Raw genomic sequence first — 11,812 nt, 5'->3', positions numbered from 1 at the left:
GGACATTGGCTGACGCCCCAATAGGATGGACTAGCGCGAGAGGCTGCATGTTATGCCTAAAGTTAACCCCCCTCCGTGCAATAAAACGCAAAAGGCCGAGTTTTACCTGATTAATGCACAGAATGTATGACTATAAAGAGAACTGAGATCGGCCCACTTCCATGCGACGTAAGATAAACATTAGCAATGACGTGTTGACATCCTGCGCGCACGTGGTCCATCTTGCACTCACGTGACGGTTTCTTTTTAGTCATGGCCGACGAGTGCAGGCGACAAGGTTTCGAGTTGGAGAGAAGGATATTTGAGTTAGACATCAAATGTTCTAGCCACAGGGCCGAAAAGCAAGGTATTGATTGATTTTTGGCCAGTTTCCGATAAGCGTCGTGGTCATTTCGGGCATTTTGCATGCACTCCTGTTATTTTCCAGGTCTACCAGCAGCTAACTAGCTAGCCTGCTAAGTCAGCTTGTTGCTACCATAACAACAGCTGCCGTCTGATGAAATGCATTTCGACAGCACGCACTTTGCAATCCAAGTTCATTTGCGCTGTTTTTCCTTGATTACTTTAGCAACGTCTTATCTTCCCGGCGATTGTTGCTTTCAATATTTGATTATTTTTATTCTTTTACTGTTAGCCAATGTTCGCTAACATTAAGCTAGCACAGTATCTTTTAAATAGCTTACGCTATAAATATAGGACATAAGTAAGATAGCTATTGGAGTCAGGCAGATTATTTTTTGTTGTTCACTAAATGTAAACTAAATCACTTTTCAGCGTTTGCAAAACCACAGAAATTTTAACAATTTGATGTCCCGTTGTCATTTTGTCCCTCTGGTTCGTTGACGGGCAGTTAAACTGTTTTTTTCTAGTGTTTTTCCTGAAGTGTCGTGGGTCTTTTAATCGGTACAATAGTTGAACTGTTCACTATAGTTCATTTAAGTATTCCTTTATAACTGGTGTCTTTCCCTCCATCATAGATGATGACTATTTACAGAATGCATCTTCCATACTGGAGAAGTTGAAAAGCTATTATAGGCAAGGAGGAGAAGGTCACAACCTTTCAAAGGTGCTTCAGGATTACACACAGGTATGTTGTTATATTAAATTTCAAGCAATGTATACAACACTTTAATCGGTACGTTAATGTATGATTCACATTTAAGCACAATTGTGAAGTCAATGACATCTTTAAATTGTCTGGTGGATCCAGGTTTACAAGTGCAGTTTTAGTTGTGTTTGGAGGTTTTGTTGCGTTGTGTTCAAATAAAGAAGTGATCAGTAACCCACTAAAGAAATGTTGACAGTGATCACGAGTAGGCATTCGGCCATGTCCCTCGTGGCATCTTGAGGGAGATGCTTTGGGAGTGAGGGGTCAGAAGGGCTGAAAGGTCCGTAGGAACAGGAACAGGAGTGTGATCTGCATCGCCAGCAGTAAGTCCGACCTGATCCTGGTGCATGTTGGACCTCGACAGGGCTGCCCTTTGTCACCCCTTCTGTTCTTTGTTGTCATGGACAGTATTTGTAGGCATAGCCAAGGCGTGGGGGGGGGTTGCAGTTTGGGAACCACTGGATTCCATCACTGCTTTTCGCAGACTATGATGTCTTGCTGCCTCCTTCAGGTGGTGACCTTCAGCTCAGAGGAGAGCCAGCTGAGGTGGCTCTAGCATCTGTATCAGATGCCTCCTGAACCCCTTTGATCAGGAGGTGTTTTAAGGCATGTCACACTGGGACGAATACTCCCTGAAGTCTGGAGGAAGTGTCCAGGCAGATGGATGTCTTGGCGTCCCTATTTAGACTGCTGCTACCCGGTACTGGATAGGTGGGAGAAGATGGATGGATAGTACCAAGGATTGCTACTTTACCAAATATGTGGGCATGATATTGTTGCCGTGCTTTGATAGACCTACCCTATAATAGAACTAAGCTGTTAACAATAGTGTTACCCAGGTCATTTAAACTGTTGCTCAGGAAATAACTCATTCGAAGTAGCTCAAAGAACTCTTTTTATTTTTTCTTGCTGTAGTAACATAGGCTAGACTCTTTCCTGAAAAGGATCCGACCACTTCCTGACAAGTTTTAATGTCAATTTAAAATAAACAGATTAGTGCCATTCTCGAGCCCTGTATTGCCATCTATTTTTTAGATAACATAAAAATAACAATCAGTTCCTGTTCAGTTGCAAGAGAAACACTTGATTCTGGTTGTGTCTTTGCTTTAGTGGAATTATTTGGGGGAGGAAAAAGGAAATAGATTTAATTTTGTACCAGTGAGGTTGTTTGTCTTCTGTTGATTAGGTGATCTTAGACATCACATTCTATGAAGAGAATAAACTGGTGGACCAAGAGTTTCCAGAGGACTGTTCCCCATTTAAAATCCAACAGCTTCTACAAGACCTGACTGAACCAGAAATTCTAGCTGGAAAGTTAGCCCCAGCACAAGAGGTGTGTATATTTGGATCATTTTTGTCCGTCGGAGTGTTGGTAAACCTGAGTTTCCTCTTATTTGCCACTAAAAAATCAAACACTTTTACTTGTTCACCCCTTTGTATTAACGAGAGCCTTATTTGCAATGATAGGTGCAGTCTGTGTTGGGCCTGGAGCTGCTGGAATGCCTCTATTGGAGACGTGGGGCTCTGCTGTACATGTACTGTCACACCCTTCATCAGAGAAAACAGTGGATAAAGAAAAACAAGGACACGTTCCTAAAGGTGAGCACATTGAGGATCTAGATAGAAATGTGAGCTTTACTGACTCTGCAGCTTAGGAGATGTTGCCACACACCCACGCCGGGTCTAATGTGCACTCATATTTCAACAGTGTATTCAGGAGGGGGTGCGTTACCTGATGCGGATGCTTCAGGTGCGAAACTCCGTGAAACTGAATGACGGCGTGGTGCTTCATGACACCACCACAGCTGGGTTCCTGTCTGAAGGTGAATAATAACTTTAGTTGGCAATTTCAAATCTTGGTAAGATACTAGCTAGCTGCTCGTGTTTTCTTCCAGGCATCTTCTCAGACACACACCTGCTGACAATGATGTATATCGGGGAAATGTGCTTCTGGGCAGTCAAGTACGAGGACTGCAGTGCCGACTCCATGGACCGCACAGAAGATCGCCTCCAGTTTCGGGACATTGGAACACAAATCCTCAATAAATACGTGCTCGCCTGTGAGGGTCCTCTACACGGCCAGGGCTGGAACACAGAGAATGCCAAGGAAATCCTTAGTATTTTACAGTGAACTGTGAGGAAAGTTGCCCGCCACCACAGATCTAAAGTCATTATTTCAGAGGTGTGTTAGCTCCTGGCTAGATAAAAAAGGAACACATTTGGTGGGGCGTAATGTAATGGGGTGAGAGGAGGGAGGAGAAGGTTTATGTGGAGATCAGTGTCTACAGGCAACCTCAGCTCTTGCCAAACAGCCCAGGTGAAGGAAGCCGATGAGAGGTTTGGAAGTATAAGACGGGTGGAATCAAACAGGCAGATGCTTTAGAAGAAGCTATTGAACACCCCCCCCCCCAACTTTCCCTTGCTCCAGCAGCAGATTTCATTTTGGTTCCAGAATGTTGACTGGGGCACCTCCTTTGCTCCAAGAATGTGTTATAATACCGTGAATAAATTTACTGATGTTATTAATAAAATTTGACTTCTTTTTTAAATATTGAAGATAATCCAACTCAAAATGAGACATTGCACAGTAACATTTTATTTATTGTTTTGTTGCCATCTTGTTATGCTTTTAATGCCAACTACTACAAAGTTGTTTTTTTCTTTGTTTTTTTAAAGCTCTATGGCCATTTTAAGTGTTCTTTTTTGTTTATGGCAATTTTTTGCAAGAAGCTATTTGTCAATTGCAAGTTCCATTTTCTTTCACTTAAATAATCTCGATAGTATAACTGTTAATAGGTTGTGTTGCTAAAAAAAATGCTTTTTATGTCCTTGTTGACAATAAACCATTTATGAAAACGCGCTTATCCGTGTCTCATTGCTGAACAGCGCCACACTCCAGGACTATATTACCCACAAGGCTCCGCGAGCGCCCGCAAACAGGAAGTGTGAATGAGGAAACGTCAGCTGTGTTTTGGTGTCCATGATGTAAATATGCTTTTGTAAATTGGGTTTCTTCACTTGTGAAGTTATGGCAGCCAAGAGCGGACAGGCATATAAGTCTGCCGTGATCAACAGCCTCCGGCGATTCAGAGACAGATATTTTCCATACACGGACAAAGTTATAAAAGATGGGATTCCACGTGTAAATGACGCCGCGGAGCCCTGTCAACCCGGATATCTTGACAATTTACCGGTACGATTACGTCTTATTACATTTTTTTTTTTAAAGTTCTTTAATTTCGTAGAAGTTGACACGATAATCGCAGTGTCTTCACAATATATCGTACTTTACATCGTACTCTCTTAATAATTCCCAATTATTAATGGATTATTGGACTAATCCTGCCAAAGGTTAAATTTCTACTTTTATCTTCTCTCGGTTATTAAATGACACTTTTGCTAGTGTGTTCGCGTCTTCACATCTGGGTTTAGGTGTCTTTGATATCACAAATCACAAATTACAACCCTGATTTTTTTGTATTATGGCCCCCCGATGCTCTGAGTGACTTCTATCTTCCATTTATAAAGGTGGATGTGCAGTTCCTGATCATGACCTTTCTGTCTCCTGCTGATATCTGCCGCCTGGGAGCCACCAGTAGGTACTGGAGGGCCATGGTTAGGGACCCTTTACTCTGGAGGTACTTCCTCTTCAGGGACATGCCCTACTGGACCTCCATTGATCACCTGACCATGCCCCAAATGGATGCACCAGTGATCCATGAAGATGAGAGTCTGGATGATAGAGAAGAGGGAAGTGACAAAGGGCTGGAACTGAAATTCGACTACATGTCAGAGTGGGTATTATTTTCAGTAATGGTGACTCAACAGTTTAAAAAAATAAAAAACTACCCTCAAACTGTATTTTGTATGTGTTTTTTAAAACAACAGATACCTGAAGGGGTGCCCGTCCTGCAGACAGCAATGGCTTCCTTCACGCCCTGCCTATGAGGTTGTCACCTCATTTCTGCAGTCCCTGGTGCCCTCACCTGAGCCACGCTATGCGATGTTTGGCCCTGGAATGGAAGAGCTGGACGTCTCTCTTGTCGCGAGGCTTTTGCATTACCCTGACGTGCTCCCGATATCTGGCATTTCACACAGGCAGATAAATGGTGAGGATGTGTGTGAAGCATTGATCTTCCTTTCCCATGCATTAAAAACACAAATAGCCTGATGTGTAAGCTTCATAAGAAAAAAAGACAGATTGCAATAAATTAAACTGCAATAAATTGAGTCCCAAAATCACATTATCTATCTTGAATATTGGCATAGGAACTATTTGTGATGCAACAACCCTAATATAGTTTATGTATTACGCTTTAAACCAGATTAACATAGAACCAAGAGCGTGTTTTAAGTGACACTTTTTCTAAAACCTGTAATTGACAAGGGACTATCATGGAAACCATACTATTGTATAAGTAACTTTAATACTCCGTTATAATTTATGTAGAAATCAATGCAGTGTGTTTTTCGCCACTAGGTGGCAGTTTTATGCCACAATCTTTATTTTTTCTGCATCTGCGCAACCGAAATGACTGCACTTTTGTGTTATAGGTGTTGGCTCTGGGATCAGTTACATATTTAACAAACAACACAAATTTAATATCCTGACTCTGTACTCAACCTTTAGGTAAGCAGTGTGAACTTCATCACCTGATTGGGGTTTTTTTTGTTCGTTTTTTAACAACCCCCACAGCTTTGACCCGTGTGTGTGTGCTTCTGCACAGGGCAGAGAGAGAACAAGCTCGTATGCAGCAGCAGAGCATCGGCAGCAAACTTTTTATTCCTGAAGGATTGGATGAGACAGGCTGCCCAGTCTACAGTCCCGCCCCACAGGTGCAGCAGGTATGCCAAGTGGTGGATGGTTTTATCTACGTCGCCAATGCAGAGCCTGGGAGAGGTCAGATGAACTTATGTTCATATTACTTTTAAATACTTGTTAGTCACATCATCAAAAAAAAACCAAACTATATATATTTTAAGTAATCCTTCTTACGGTAGGTGATAACACGTCAGAGGCTGCTCACATCCGAGCCGTCCTGAGCTCTGGCAGGGTGACGTCAACCAGGCCGCTGCTGGTGCTCTCCTGTATTGCTAGAGAAGACCCAGAAACAGCCAGAAACCAGGCGAGCCATCGAACTCCATGTGTGGACATGGCGAAGAGGCTCAAACTACCCAAAATGGCTAACCCCTGGATGGTAGTTGTCTTGTCACTGTCATGTATCTCAGTGAATCCATTCATGACCTTTGACCCCTGTGTCTCTGCCTCCTTCTCAGGTACAGGACGTTGTGGCAGAATCACTGGCTGGACTTCTTGATGGCATTTCCTGGTTGCTAAAGTGTTCTGGGGTTAAACTCTAGGGACAAACATTTGCCAGACACCACAGAACTCTTGCTCTCTGTCAGAATGAACCCGCTGCAGCACTGCCTGGGCGAGATAAAAGTGACCACGGAAGTCTTTAATTAAACCCTACATTTTTTGGTTTAAAGTGCAATAGAGATACTTTATTTTGTATGAAACAGGCTGTGACTGTTTATGCATACTTCCTCAACAGTCTACCAGCAGAAAAGGTCTTTTTGTGCCATTAAAATAAAATGTTTTCGCCTTTTTAAAATTCAATTACATAAGTATTTTCTGAAAAACATTAGATGATAAATCAGGTCGTCACTGTGTGGGATGCTTCATTTAGACTTCAGAATAAAAGTGCATAGAATTTGGTTTAGACAGATTTTATCCTCTTATTTCACTCCTGTTTCTCTTTTTTAATTTATTCATTTAAAAAAAAATTGTCATGTGGAAGAAGTTGGAGCCTAATGTGAGCTGCTTGAAATGACACAAAACTATCATTTAAGGAAACCATATTTTGATTATTGATGTATTACCTTCATTGTTCACCTTTTTAGATATTGGTCATTGGTCATTCTAAAATTATGAAACCTTGCTGTTAGTAACTGTATAAAATGTTTGTAACATTAAGTAATTCTCTTTTTTAATACCGGTAATTGATGTTCCATTATCAAATAAAGCACCCACATTTTGCTCCTAAATAATACCAAATTATACAAGAAATGTGATGTTAATGTTTGCATGATGATACTCAGAATAAAAGGGGTTCTTATTTTTTTAATTTTAAAGGTTCTCTCATCGCAGCAATCCATGTCAATAAGGTTTAAATTTAAAAAGCTAATGTAGCTGCCGAAAGCAGATCCTGCGATTTCTCTGTTCTGACGTAGAGGAAAGGCTGATATGTCTGTTTTTGGCTTTAAAACAATGTTTAGGGACACAAACCATCATGTCAATGCTGGTTTCAGTCAACCACATCTGTACGGTGTCCGTAAAGGAAGTGAGGAATGTTGTCTGGAGCCAGGAGGCTGTCAGGAATATGTTGCTCACGCTCTGGACGAGTGAAGTAACGAGCTGCTGAACTCTTGATGATAATAAAGCCAGTGTGCGTTCGCAGCACGCGCACGTTCGGCCCACAGCTGGAACGGACTCTGATTGTTTGGGGTATTTTCATGGTCTGTTTATTTGGATGGGAGACCGTTTGGGAGGTTGAATAAGGACCAGAGCTCCAGCTGTCTCTCATCTGCAGCCATGGAAAGGAGAAAAAAAACACATCACGGTGTTTGTGTCCCCAGACGGCTTATTGACGCAATAAGTCCTTGGCTTGTGTAATGCGTTGAGGGGAGGATGTGGATGCAGAGGACTGTGGTGTACTGAGTGTTATCATAAAGATCTTATTTAGTCTAAACATATATTCTGTTTAAAAAATGTGTCAGTTGTGATTTGAGGTCAAAAGGTCAAACAGCATCTCCATTTACTGTCCTTTATAAGGAAAAAGGAATTCATTTCATTTTGTTATTTTAAATATTTTAAAAGTTCTCCAAAGGTTTTCTTTTTAACTTCTCAAAGACCCACAGTCTCCTCTCGTGTTGCCAGAAGCTGACTTCGTGCCAGGCAGCTGTAATTCAGTCAACATTGGGTCAAATGTAGGCTATAGTCCACCAAATTTGCTCTAAGTTTGAGAATACTGCTGGTGTTCATGTGGGAAAAAATAGGGCACCACAAATTTGGTTCTTTATTAGGAATGCTTCATCTTAACCCTGGTTTTAGAAAGAAAAGGGATTTAATTGCAGGTAAACAACAGAAATTGACTTTGTTTTATAATGTGTATGCTAACTCATTGTTACATTTCTCTCCAGGCTGGAGAAGCTGATCAGGTGGGCCAGCTCGGTGGTGGGGATGAAGCTGAAACCTCTGGTGACAGTGGCAGAGAGGAGAACTATTGACAAGCTGCGGAGCATCATGGACAATGTCCGCCACCCTCTGCACACTGTCATCCACAGCCAGAGAAGCCTGATCAGCCAGAGGCTGCGCCTCCCCAAGTTCAGGACAAACAGACTGGGGAACTCATTCATCCCCCGAGCCATCAGGCTGTTCAACTCCTCACTGGGGGGGGAGGAGGGCCAACAGAAGGACTGGAACAACACTGCAATAACATAATACTGGGACATCCATTCATTCAGTTCATTCATTCATTCAGTTCATTTATTTACATTTTTATAGTTTTATATTTTATATTTGTATTCTATTTTTAATTTATTCTATTTTATTTCTTATTTTACTCTATTTTTATTATCTTTAATAGGTTTTTATGGTGTGTAATGGTGGTGGGTAATTTTCTACAGTGCTGTACATTTTTTTGGAGATGCTAATTTCCCTAATGGACACCCCCTAAAGGGATCAATAAAGTACTCTGATTCTGATTCTGATTCTGATTCATTTGTGCCTTTATGGTGAGAGTTTGTGGGGCCTTTTGGATTAACAGCACTTCAGCGGGACTCAGATCTGGACTCCAGAAGCCTCAATTTTCTCTCCCATGAAAGTTGAACTTGCACATCCTTCTTCAACTGAAGCAAGAGCCTCTGCTGGGGGCCCCGTGGTGACATTTTAGGGGTTTTGGAGGCTTCTTTTATGCTCCTGGGGTGAGCTTGCTTGGAAGGTCAGACCTGGGTGTGTTTGTGGACAGTGTGATGGCTGATTTGAAGCTCTGATCAGATCTTTTTTTTTTCTTAAACCCCATACTCATCTTCTTAACCGCTTTATCCCTTTAGGGAACGTGGAGGGTCCCTGGATGAGTCACCAGTTCATCGCAGGGCCCTCTGGCACCTTCCCCTACTATCAGAACACCTTCCATGTTTAGAATGCTCTGGGGCTCCAACCGAGAACCCTCCGCTTCCCAGACCAGTCCTCAACAGATTACCTTAAAACATCCCATACTTGAAGTTAAATTCCTCACTTGAGTGTCTCCGTATTGTTAAAATTGATATCTGTTTTTCTGTTGATCCGGTTTAGAATGTCTGGATGAGAATGTTGGTAAGAGAACACCGAGCAACCATTGTGCTATAGACAGAATCAAAGGAAATACAAATTAACCACTCCATTATTAAGCATTGCTTAAAAACCATCCAGTTTTCTTCCCCCTCGCTCACTTTTCTTTCACCTTTTCCTCCACTTTATCCTCTTTTCATTAGAGCTAAGTTCCTGATTTGTATGCCACAACAACAGCCCAGATTAAAGCAAGCATTTAAAAAAAAAAAAAGAAAGAAAAAAACAGCATCATTTGCATGATGCATTCACTGATTAGCCTAAGCGTGGCTCCTAATTGTGTTGTTTTGCACATGGTGGGGCTCTCACGCTGACACTGTGGATCTTGCTCCTTCTGCCCGGTCTCTCCAATTTACTCATCTCCGTGTTCCGCGTCCACCCCTCGTGCCTTCTGTGGACACATATAGCAGGTTGGGAGCTTGCAATGCTGGATTATGTGTGTGAATAACTTGTGGCCATCACGACGAGGAGCAAAGTGACCCATCTTCAGCTGCTGGCTGAGTAAACAGGCCCATATCTGGGCTCGTTGCTTGTTTCCCCTGCAGCCATCTCCTCTCTCGTACCCTAATGCAATAGGCGGGAGAGCGCTGACATACAGTAGTTGTGAGAGGCCACACTTTGGGCACTAAATGTATTACAGCTGGCTGGATGGGGATGACACGGAGGGCACTCTTTCATTATGTGGAAAATAGAAACAGACAGGCGGCCACAAGGAGATCTGTTGAAAGGAAAAAAATACAATTACCTGAATGTGTCTCTGACCAGCGCAGCTCCAGAGGGAGCTCCGTTAAAGAGCCCAGGAGCTACAGCTGCTGAAATGGGCGGAGATGGACAGACAGGTGGACAGGCAGGCGGAGGGATAGTTGGGCAGGCAGAGAGATGCGTAGAGAGGGATAGATAGAGGCACAGACAGACAGACAGACAGACAGACAGACAGACAGACAGACAGACAGACAGACAGACAGACAGACAGACAGACAGACAGATAGGCAGGCAGGCAGGCAGGCAGGCAGGCAGGCAGGCAGGCAGGCAGAGGGATGGCCGATGGGGAAAACAAGGCTTCTCTGTTCTTCTCTGAGCACTCTGAGAGCTCCAGTTTACACAGTGAGTCTGTTTACGTGACCCTAAGAACCTGCTCATTATCGGGTGGTCTCGCTGATCATGGAAGCAGCAAACTGATGAACGCTGCACTTTACACCATTCAATTATGAATCTGATTAACACTCTCAGCCGTCCCTCTGATACTCTGATGTCTTCGCGTCTGTGTTAGCGTCATCGTAGAAACGACGCGGTCATCACATGGTGTTCAACAGCAGAAGGCCGAGGCTTCGTTGTTTAGGTCACTGTACTCTTAAAGAAATCCTAGAAATGGATGTGCGGCGTGTGTAAGATGCGGCTTCAAAGACACGTTGTCATGGTGTCTCCAAAGCTCTGGAGTTGAACCAACAACCTTCCCTGGACCGGAGCCACTGCCACCTGAGTTAGATCGTTGTTCATTGAAACTGAATGTGAGCAGCTTCGTATTCAGCAAGGATCAAATTATTTCCTTTGATTGCTGCATCCGAGAGTCTCGGTCTCCAGACTGTTTCCGGATTTGGGGGGGGGGGGGGGGGGGGGGGGGGGGGGGGGGGGGCGCTACTGCGAGACCCACTGCGACCCTCCGTTCTGAAGCCAGCAGCAGCACTGAGTGTGATGCATTGTTCTGCTGTCACAGTCAATGCTGCCTGCGTGTTTACTCAGAGCAGACAATCATAGGAACAAGTATTGTACAACAAAGGGTCTAATTCAGGGGACGCCCCCTTCCCCTCCAATCACAGCCCTCCGTCCCACAGGCGACCGCTATCATGGACGCTCTCTCTGGTCAGTGCGAACATTCCAAATTGTTTGCGGGTGTTTAACCTCGTTTGGTTATTACGCTCCTCGGTGCCCAAAGACAGAGTGAATTAGCATCTGTGACGGCGTGCAATGATTCGTAAAGAATCTGCTTATCATAAATATAAGGGTTGTTCCACTGGGGACATAAAGGTCAACTCTGGTCCATGTCTCCCCACATGAGCTACAGTCAGACATATTGTTTCTCCCTTTTCCCAACAGTTGGTAGCACTGCCATTAAAGATTGGTCTGTTTCTTTATCTCCTGCTTGCACCAATGGGACCTTTGCCTCGATCCAAACAAGACAAACAAATCACACAGTGGGCTCAGAGGCACAAGGAAAAACCCCTCATTTAAAAGGGCCCAGGCCCTGTTGATGCACCTCCAACTTGATTTTGTTTTCTTTTGTGTTTCTTTTTGGACTTAACTTCTGTAAAAGTCTG

General features: G+C 43.3%; 2 protein-coding genes across 2 annotated transcripts; both read left to right on the top strand.

The window, feature by feature from the left end:
* Window positions 1–29: 29 nt before the first annotated feature.
* Window positions 30–3,968, top strand: rimoc1 (rab7a interacting mon1-ccz1 complex subunit 1). Its single transcript, XM_003974799.3, has 7 exons — window positions 30–168; window positions 251–346; window positions 978–1,087; window positions 2,295–2,441; window positions 2,576–2,707; window positions 2,817–2,931; window positions 3,004–3,968. Exons 1-7 carry the CDS (start codon window positions 162–164, stop codon window positions 3,237–3,239), a joined length of 843 nt encoding a protein of 280 aa, XP_003974848.2. The 5' UTR covers window positions 30–161; the 3' UTR covers window positions 3,240–3,968.
* A 78-nt stretch (window positions 3,969–4,046) lies between these two features.
* fbxo4 (F-box protein 4) lies at window positions 4,047–6,837 on the top strand. Its single transcript, XM_003974859.3, has 7 exons — window positions 4,047–4,301; window positions 4,637–4,902; window positions 4,997–5,217; window positions 5,663–5,738; window positions 5,836–6,008; window positions 6,110–6,306; window positions 6,386–6,837. The coding sequence occupies exons 1-7, from the start codon at window positions 4,137–4,139 to the stop codon at window positions 6,467–6,469; spliced, it is 1,182 nt and encodes a 393-aa protein (XP_003974908.1). The 5' UTR covers window positions 4,047–4,136; the 3' UTR covers window positions 6,470–6,837.
* Window positions 6,838–11,812: the final 4,975 nt, after the last annotated feature.

Source organism: Takifugu rubripes, chromosome 21 (assembly GCF_901000725.2).
Source record: "Takifugu rubripes chromosome 21, fTakRub1.2, whole genome shotgun sequence".
Lineage (NCBI taxonomy): Eukaryota > Metazoa > Chordata > Actinopteri > Tetraodontiformes > Tetraodontidae > Takifugu > Takifugu rubripes.
This window is presented reverse-complemented; position numbering and strand designations above follow the sequence as displayed.

Excerpts from the sequence above, each read along its gene's own strand:
- rimoc1 (XM_003974799.3), top strand. Across the intron at positions 2,708-2,816 it reads ACAAGGACACGTTCCTAAAG|TGTATTCAGGAGGGGGTGCG; the intron begins GTGAGCACATTG and ends ATATTTCAACAG. Across the intron at positions 2,932-3,003 it reads AGCTGGGTTCCTGTCTGAAG|GCATCTTCTCAGACACACAC; the intron begins GTGAATAATAAC and ends GTTTTCTTCCAG.
- fbxo4 (XM_003974859.3), top strand. The coding sequence starts at position 4,137 with ATGGCAGCCAAGAGCGGACAGGCATATAAGTCTGCCGTGATCAACAGC. Across the intron at positions 5,218-5,662 it reads TTCACACAGGCAGATAAATG|GTGTTGGCTCTGGGATCAGT; the intron begins GTGAGGATGTGT and ends TTTGTGTTATAG. Across the intron at positions 5,739-5,835 it reads ACTCTGTACTCAACCTTTAG|GGCAGAGAGAGAACAAGCTC; the intron begins GTAAGCAGTGTG and ends GCTTCTGCACAG.